The following is a 9,912-nucleotide window of genomic DNA, read 5'->3' as shown; positions in this document are numbered from 1 at the left end:
TGCAGTTATACATATTAATCAACGAGTTACGCACATACATGAGTCAATTAGTTCCAGTGTTAAAGTCAAGAGCTGGCACACCAGTCGGGAACGTTAGAGCAGAGAGGGCTGTGAAGAAGACGTCTGCAAATAGTACGCTGACTGATACCTCTATAAGACGACAATGCGACAGCGGCGGCCTCTGGGCGAAGAGAACGTAAGGGTAGGTCCCGACGGGTCGCGGCCACAGCGTCAAGATTAGGCACTTTAAGACCAGCGACTTAGGAATTGTATATACTGAAGAGATTTTTTTGTTTGCGTGTCGCCCTTTGCTTGCAATACTTCTGTGTTATTGTCAAAGTTAAGTATTGCCATTGGTTCATTTAGTAATAAAACACTTTAATACTATTTGCTTGAATTGCTGTCTAGCGATCCGAGAAGGAGGTTCCCCAGGCACAATATATTGGGCATCTAGGCGTGATACAACATTGGCGATGAGTATTAAGAGGAACTCAGTCCCTGACGACCACGGATTTCGTTTTCTATTTTACTGGCGCTTTAATTCTGCTTTGGCTTTTCTTTGCAGGGGTGTGTTTACTTGCTTTAACCCTGTGGCGCATAGCGTCCACTACAGTGGACAACTTTTAATGGTCGCTTCTCCGGCATTTTCAATGTCCTGAGGCTGCTAACGCACACGGTTGAGTGCAGTCGGCAGTCCCTACTGGTGTTGTGTCCTGCATGCATTTGCAACCGCATGACTGATTGAAAATTCCAGAAAATTGACCATTATAAGTTGTCCACTGCAGTGAAATTCACGCACCACAGGGTTAATAGTTTCTCATATTGTTTTCGCTAATCAGTGTTTCCAGGTGGGCGTTGCGGAGATTTTCTTTGCTTCTGTACTTATTTTTATTGCCTGCCTTGTCTGTTTATTGCAGTTCTCTCTTCGAAATCGAACAACCCACTTCTCCCACCCCTTGGTCCAGCGGCACAGCTGCTAGCGATATATGAAACGCAGCTGACACAAAGGTTTCAGTTTCAGAGTCAGCAAATCGCAATTCTACTGAGTACAGTACAGCAGCTACTCACCGCTCACGCCACTAATGAAACGCAAAATACCACACCTCTAGCTGCGAGTGCCATACTGCCTTTTTGCCAGTTTAATTAACAACAAGACGAATGGCTAGATGGGTTGCAACAGTCTGAAGCCCACATAATTGGTCACAACATACCAGGTACTCTGGAACTTCATTACTTCTTATTAACAGTAGGGAGCGCTGTGTTTTGTCTCATTCAGAGATTATTCCCTTCCGCAACTCTGAGTGAACTTTCCTATGATAAGGTTCTAGATTCACTAATTAACTATTAAGAGCAACAAGTAAATGTGGTACAGCTAGATATCAATTCTTTCGTTGCAAGAAACGGTCAGAACAAACTTACCTTGAGTGGGTAACAGATTTGCATGGTGTGACGAGGATACTAATTCAAAAGTGCTTGTGGTGCTTTATATTCAGATGTTATGTCACGTGATGCGATCGTGTACAATGGAACTGATATCTCACTTAGAGAACAGACTTTGAAACTGTCTGATCCATCATTTCAGCAAGTAATGCAAATACTAGAACAGCACAATTCGGGTGCCATGTCGGCTGATAAATGTAAGCAGCCGCCAATCTGTCAGGTTGAGTCCCTTGCTCCCGACAGGCACATTAGGCAGCATTCACTTGCGAGCGCCACGCCATGTAAACAGTTCTCTATGCAGCCTAACCAGCTCTCTACACAGGCAAACAGAGTTAAATCATGCACTTGGTGCTACTCACACACGCCAAGACTGCCTGTCTAGACAAGCACAGTGATATGCTCGGGAAAGAAAGGTCATGTACAATCCGTATGTATGCAACAGAACAAACATGAACGAAATTGTAGTCACAAGGCCCATGTAATCAATGCAGTCTAGTCAAAGCCTGCTGGAGGCATCAGCGTAACTAGCAAGCGAACAGTTTCTTCAGTGCAGTTTCTTCAGTGGGCACAAAAAGGTTGTGGGAAAACTTATTGCTCATTTGCACATTAGTGGAAAACATGTGAAATTTCAGTTGTACACAAGTGTCTCAGTAACATCCCTGAATCGTAGCTTTTAGGTTCCCCACGCCTGTATAAACTTAATGGCTTATAACAGACAAGACATTCCTGTTCTCAGAAAATGTACTTTGCCTGCCATGTATCGCTCACATTCGTGAACTTTAACTTTCAGTGTGTTACAATCATGCGATTGTGAGAACTTATTTGGTCTTGATTCATTTGATTTGTTTGGCTTTCAAATTCAGTACAATGTGTTGGCAGTCAATGCATTCACTGCTAAAGACAGTGTAGCTAGTTTGCTAAAAGAATTCCGTTAACTCATTTCTGAACGTTTCGGCAAGGCTAACAGTTTTGTTCCACATATTAGTCTACCCTGAATGACAATGATCAACCGAAATTTTACCAGGCTAAAACTGTTCCTATTGCATTACTTGGCGAAATAGCCACTGGAAATAAAGACTTGCAAGCTAGCGGAGCTATTGTTCCCATACAAGCTAGTCAATGGGCAATTCCATTGGTTTTTCTTCTTAACTTTCAGGTCGTATTCGCCTCTGCCTCGACTTCAAGTACATGGTCAACCCACAAACTGTGATTCATACTTACTCCTTACCTCGCTCAGAGGATCTCTTTGATAGATTAGGCGCTGGTCGCTACTATTCAAAAATTGATTTGTGTGATGCGCGTCTTCAAATAACGCTCGATGAAGAATCTCGAAAACTGTGTATAGTGAATACTCATTTGGGCTTATTTAAATATTTGCGTTTGCCTAATGGCAGTGCTTCCCCACATGATATTTTCCAATGTTATTAGGAACAGCTGACTGCTCAAGTGCCAAACTGTTGAAACTATTTGGACGATATTGTTGTAGCAGGTCGTACACCTGAAGAACTCACTGCAAGTTTGCGTGCTTTGTGTGTTACCTGATGCAGGACTAAAGTGTAGACTGGACAAGTGTGATTCTTTTTTAAACATGAGTTACAGTATGTTGGTCATGTCATAAACAGTCAAGGTTTACATCCTCTTCAGTAGCATTTGTTAGTCATACGAGACCTGCCAGTTCCTCGCAATGTCACAGAATTGCAGTCTGTTTTAGGGAAAATGAACTATTTTTCTGGGTTAATACCGAATGCTGCAGAAATTGGAGCTCTATTCCACCGCTTGCGTCGCAAGAATGTCCCCTTTGTTTGAACAGATAGGTGCCAAGTAGCTTTTCGAGAACTTTAAGATGCGTTGCTCAGTGATCGATGCTTAGTTGACTTTCATCCTGACAAATCAACTGTATTGCCAGTTGACGCTTCCTCTTATGGACTCGGTGCAGTTCTTTCACATAGATTTGGTGATAAAGACAGGCCTGTTGCATTCGCATCAAAAGTGTTTTCCAAAGCTCAGTGTAATTATTCACGAATAGAGAGAGGGGCACCGGCTATTGTGCATGGTGTCACCAAATTCCACCACTATTTGTATGGCATGAAATTCTACTTAGTAACGTATCAAAAGCCTTTGCAGTCGTTGTACCTACTGGCCAAAAATTGCAATGATGGGCTTTGTTGTTGTCTCAATATCAGTACGAGATTGTAAATCTTAAGACAGATCAACATGGTAATGCGGACATACTTTCATGTCTTACGATTGACCCTGATACAGATTTTGACGCTTCTGCAGCATTTTGTTGTCACATCGATGGTCAGGATTCTGAATTGCTTCAACCTTTGCCTCTGAACAACAGGAAAATTGCACAGGCCACGGAAGCTGATTCAGATTTCGAGATTCTGTTAAACTACATTCGCACAATTTTGCCTCGCTCATAGTATAGCATTAAGAACTCCGTAGCGCGCCAATACTTTGCACGTCGGCATAGCCTCGCTATACAGCGAGGGGTGATTCTTGTTCAAAATGATAGTGGACCGACACTGGGGGATAATTACGAAACAGTGCGTCGAGACTGTACTTGGGAGGGTATGGACAGCCAAATAGAACAGCATCATGCATGTGGGGAAATTCGGTCCGCTCCACCATAAAAATTCTCTTCTTGGCCTAAGTCGCAATCACCATGGCAACGTGTGCACATAGATTTTGTGGGATCTTTTTGGTTGCTTGTGGTATACGCTTATAGCAACTGTTTCTCACCTCCTATCGTTCGCATCCACAAGATGGACCATCGCTGGCGGACACTGCTCCACCAGCTCTGCCATCCTCAATATCCGGCGTCGAAGTATGGACACAGACGGTGGGTGCGAGGCGAGATCGTTCGTCGACTTGGTGCTTGCGTGTATCTCATTTCAGGTCCAGACGGATTGCAGTGCCGACATCAGGATCAAATTCGCCACTGTAATGTGCACAGTGATACTTGTGTATCTCTTCGCCCAGATTCACAGATCCTGAGGACGTGTGGCCACAACAGCTGTCAAAGAGTGTCGTCACGACACCACAGGACGACCCCGTGGAGACGGAGGCGTCGCCTCCTCCTCTCGTCTTACCCAAGGAGCTGGACCCGCCAACGCTGCAGCAGCTTGCGGCTTCTCCATCTGGTTATGGGTCTCAGGAGTTGGATGCGTGCCCTTCTGTGCGTTTTCCGGGGGACGTTTGCACCTGAGTGCAGGTCAGATGGCGGGCTACAACTGGAAGCCTGACGTCCGCTGCAACCACAGTTTCCAGTCCACCGCTGCATCCACGCTCCTGCCTTCTCTCCCGTTGTCGCGCTCCTTATACGACGACGGTCCGTCGTTTTGGGGGGAGGAATGTTATGGCGTACAGTCGAGCACCGGCACGCCGATCGGGAAAGATAGAGCAGACAGGGCTGTGAAGAAGACGTCACCCAATAGCACGCTGAGCGACCTCTGTCTAGGACTACAACGTGACAGCTGCGGCCTTCAGCGGAAGAAAACATGAGCGCCACTCCCCACTTGTTGCGGCCACTTCTACAGCAGACATTAGTCACATCAAGACCAGTGACTTAGGAATTGTTTATACTGAAGAGATTTCTTTCTTGCATGTCGCCCTTTGTTTGCAGCGCTTCTGTGTTATTGTCAGAGTTAAGTATTGTCATTGATTCATTTCGTAATAAAACTCTCTAATACGATTTGCTTGAACTGTTGTCTAGCGATCCGAGAAGGAGGTTTCCTAGGCACCCCATACTCAACAACTAGACAGAATACAACAAAATTCAGTCTGGAATCGGAACTAATGTGTTGTAAGTACTGGTAATAACACCAATTTTTAACTGCCGACACAAGTTGCTGGACTGTCAGCTCATTAGGTACAGAAGTAAATTCAGTGAAAGATCTCAAATGAAGATGTATTTTAAGTATAGAGCTTATGTGTCAGCAATCTGGATACAAGGAAATATATAAAAGTTTTATATAAGTTCCACATAGCACCAAACATGCACCTAAAATGGATTTTTCAGTAAAAAAATATTGTAGAAAACTAGCGTTCCTTAGTAATCGAGTATTATTCAGTTTGTTTTGAATTTTCAGTAAAAGGAGAGTCCCTCTTTGAACTTATAGTAGTCTATAAGCACTCTTGGTGTAATGGTACTTGAGTTGTTGTATGTACTATGTAAATATTGGTCCAAACCAAGGCTGCGGGATAAGCTTTTCTGTATTATTTATTTTATAAGTAACAAAGGTCACATAGAAGGCTTTTTTTTATTTTACTCCAGAGTCGTTTGCACTATATTTAGCTTGATCCTAGGATGTCTATGAGCTGCTGGTGGTTGTTCCGCTTGGCTAGGTCCAGGGGCGTATCCCCATCGTCATTCCTGACTTCTCTGTCGGCCCCTGCCTCCAGTAGTGCAGTCGCCGCGTCTGGGTGGCCACGCCGTGCCGCATCGTGCAGTGGCGTGTTCCTAGTCTGATCCCTGGCGTTGCAGTCGGCAGAGGATGCCGCCAGCAGCCGCACCACAGCCGGATTGTCATTCCATGCAGCCTGATGCAGAGGCGTGTTCCGCCAGCGGTCCCTGGCGTTGACATCAGCTCCATCCTCCAGTAGACGCCTCGCCACCTCCACGTGTCCCCTGGCTGCTGCCCAGTGCAGTGCGTTCTGCTGGTTCTCGTCCTTCGCCTCCACATCCGCCCCCACTGTCAGCAACGTTCGCACCTTGCTCACTGACCCCTCCTTAGCTGCCGCAATCAGCATCTTGCCCTTCTCTTCTCCAGAAAGATCCCTGCAACAAAAGGAGAATACTTACAAATTGCTCCAAACACACACGCCCGAGGACGAAACACTATGGCAGAAGCAGAACTGTGATGAGTCCGTAAAAGTCAAGAAAGTTACCGCAATGCACTGGTGTCCCAAATTAAAGCTTCTAACTGCGATTTTCCGTCCTGTGTCCAATTTACGATGTAATCGTGTAAACTGTCAACAGATGTCTGCACAACCGTGTTCTACACGCAAGTTAGCATTCCAGTCAACGGACAACCACGCCCACGACGAAGTCAGCGCGGCTAGCAATGGGGTAGTGTTTGCTGGGTACTCCCACATCCACAATCATTGTAGACAGTCACAGATGGTGCAGTATGGTACAGAGAAGACGCATACCAGGCTCTCCGCAGTGGAGGGCCATAGGAGGAACGGGAGGAGGACAGTCAAAACCTGATGTGGCCCGATGGGTTAATGTGAATCGCACTGTTGTTTCTCAGATGTGGCGACTGTTCGTAGAGATGGAAACTGTATCTCGAAGACGAGGGCAGACCACGTGTGATACGAGAAAGGGAGGACCATTATTTGGTTAAAAGGGCATCACGGTACTGCCTTACTACTGCACAGCAACTGGCACCTCACCTCGGAGGATGCACTGGATGTGTTGTATCTAGGCAAACGTTATACAGAAGATCTCAGCAGAGTGCCACTTATTGTCAGGGGCCCGTGGTTTATGTACCTCTGACACTTCACAGAAAGAAATGTGTAGAGTGAAGTCGTCAACATCCCACCGAATGGCCGAACAGTGGGCCAATGTTATCTTCACACATGAGTCCAAAAATGGTCTGGAGAGTGATTCTCGACGGATTTTCATATGGAGGGAACGTGGAACAGGATTTCGTGACCCAAATATCGTGCAAAAGAGACTGATATCAGGGAGGTCCTTTAATGGTGTCCTCAGTGATTACGTGGACTACTTGAACACATGACATTGTATGGGTGAATTGGCAAGGCTTAGCTCCTGTCAGGTATCCTGACGAGATTTTGGAACCTCATATGCCGTTGGTGCGAGGTGCTGTGGCCTACCACTTCGTATTGATGGACGATAAAGGTATGCCCCATAGAGATCAGCTGATTGAAGTTTTCTTGGATATGGAAGATATCGCACACCTGGAATGGTAACCTCGATCTCCCAATTTGAATCCCATAGAGCATATCAGGGATACACACCTCTACCAGAAAACTTCAGTGAGTTTGTTAAAGCTTTAAAATACTGTGCACGGCAGAGTATACGAGAGGATGTAGAAAATCGTAGATGCAAGGCTACAGGGAAGAGACAAAAGAGAAATAAGAAATGTATTGTGGTCTTTATGACGCCAACACATTCTTCCCATAAACAATGGAGGTGGGTGAAGAAATCATAACAACAATGATTGAAAATAGAAGACAGAAGTGGTAACACACTGTAGAAAGCATTAACATGACTCACAGTAGTTGGAAAGCGTAGAGACTGCTCAAAAATTAGATGGTATACCTGCAGGTACACCAGGCTTTGCTGGCAGTACAGCAGACCGAATAGCCTCCCCACTCCTGAAAACCGGTAAAGCGAAACACAGACTGAAGAAAGGGCATACGAGTAGACTTAATGCTGTCCAAGACGAAAATAATGATACACTCGATCATACATTTACAATATCAGAATTGAAAGAAGCAATCAAAAGTTTAAAGACTGGTAAGGCCACAAGCGTAGATGATATTGAAAATGAACAGATTATACGTCTTGGTGTTCGCTCTAAATTGTGGCTGTTGGAGTTTATGAACTGCTGTTGGGCAACTGGACGAATTCCTGAAATCTAGAGACAGGCAAAAATAAGTGCAATTCTTAAGCCTGGTAAGTACCCAGAAGATCCTAGGAGTTATCGGCCAATCTCTCTGTTGTGCACAACACAAACTGTTTGATACTAAGCAGATTCAAAGAGCTTACTGAAAGCACCCTAATAAAAGAGCAAGCAGGATTTCGGCCTGGCAAATCTTGTACCAGTCAAGCTCTCAGCCTAACCCGCTGTATTGGAGATGGGTTTGAGAAAAGACTTATTACGGGGATGGTGTTTATAGATTTTATGGAAGCATATGATACCATCAACCACAGAAATCTCATTGCAAAAGTGCAAAAAACAACAAAAAGCCCTCAATTGACTGCTGTACTCAAATCAGTTCAACAGAAGGTATTTTGTTGAGTTCCAAGGTAACAAGAGCAGATGGAGACTACAAAAAGATGGGCTTCCCCAGGGCAGTGTTCTTGCCCCCATGTAATTCAATAATTATACAAATGACCAGCCTATTAGTCCCTGGTCAAGATCTTTCATTTATGCTGATGATAGGGCAATAGCAGCTAGGCATAAAACTACAAGGATATTGAGGAAATACTAGCTGAGAACCTGGAAAATCTCATCATGTATTACAATGAAAATCAGTTGATACCCAATCCAAGTAGGACCCAGACTTGTCTATTCCATCTTAACAACAGACAGGCGAAACAAGAACTCAATGTTTGATGGAATGGCACAAGATTAACACACTGCCCTCTCCCAGTGTACTTGGGAGTTACTCTTGATAGGACACTGTCATTCAAGTGGCACATTGAGAAGAGCAGGGCAGAAATCCAATCACAGAATAACTTACTTGGCAAGCTAACAACATCCAGATGTCGACCTAATCATGCACCACCACAATGGCACTCTGTTACTCTGCTGCTGAGTTTGCAAGCTGGACACTGTCCTGAACCAGATGTGTAGACATATTACTGGATGTCTTAAGCCAACAAGAATAGAACACCTATACTGCTTGTCAGGAATTGCTCTGCCAAATGTCCGATGTTCAATACAGAGCAGAATTGAACGAGCAAAACAGGTTCAAAATCAACATCATCTGCTCCATGGGTACCAAATGGTACCAAGAAGTAGTTTTCTCCACTCAACCAAACCGGTCACAGGTTCACCAAAAACTTCTAGAAAAAGACTGTGGCAGGAACAACAAGAATATGCACACGATTCTGAGGAAGTGCTGCCATCAGGTGCGGAACTTAGGTGGGAGAGATGGAAAACCCTGAACAGGCTATGTTCAGGAATGGACAGATGTAACAGAAATCTGTACAAGTGGGGAATTAGTGAAAGTGCTTTGTGTCCATGTGGGAACATCCAGGCGATGAACTATCTGCTTCAATGTCCGTTAGTAAACCATCCAAGAGCGTGCATGGCCCAAGACCCGATGCCGTGCAGCAAAGTAGCGAGGGCATATGTGGACTTCTGGAAGAATGACATGTGAAACAAAGACTGTAAAAACTTTTATTATACTGTATATAGTTTTCCATGAATTTTATTTTATAAATTAGCATTGTAATATTGTAAATTTCATAGAGGACAAATTATTCTATAATGTGTGGATTTATTGTAAACTGTTTGTAATACGTATACGAACTATATGTAGTAGTGAGATGGGTTGCATCACACAAGCATCCACCAACAATTTCATAAGACTTGAGAGTAGCTCTGCAGGAGGAATGGTTTTATTTCCTCCACATGAGACAGCTTGCCCTGTCGATGTCAGGGTTGTATGAGCCAGAGGTGGTCATGGCCCATGCTGAGCACATTATCCAGTTGTTGGATTGTGTGCAAATCTGTTAAGTTGGAAAAAAACGAAGAACATTTTTTTCTA

General features: G+C 44.5%; 1 protein-coding gene across 2 annotated transcripts in view; it reads right to left on the bottom strand.

Moving 5' to 3' along the window:
* Nucleotides 1-5,494: 5,494 nt before the first annotated feature.
* The window catches only part of LOC126108734 (ankyrin-3-like), a 111,880-nt gene continuing 107,462 nt past the window's right edge, over nucleotides 5,495-9,912 (bottom strand). For both annotated transcript variants that reach the window (XM_049914073.1, XM_049914072.1), the window contains exon 6: nucleotides 5,495-6,223. In XM_049914073.1, coding sequence (XP_049770030.1) covers nucleotides 5,737-6,223 — 487 coding nt within the window. In that variant the 3' untranslated portion in view covers nucleotides 5,495-5,736. The remainder of the gene's footprint in view (nucleotides 6,224-9,912) is intronic.

The sequence above is a fragment of the Schistocerca cancellata genome, chromosome 11 (assembly GCF_023864275.1).
Source record: "Schistocerca cancellata isolate TAMUIC-IGC-003103 chromosome 11, iqSchCanc2.1, whole genome shotgun sequence".
Lineage (NCBI taxonomy): Eukaryota > Metazoa > Arthropoda > Insecta > Orthoptera > Acrididae > Schistocerca > Schistocerca cancellata.
This window is presented reverse-complemented; position numbering and strand designations above follow the sequence as displayed.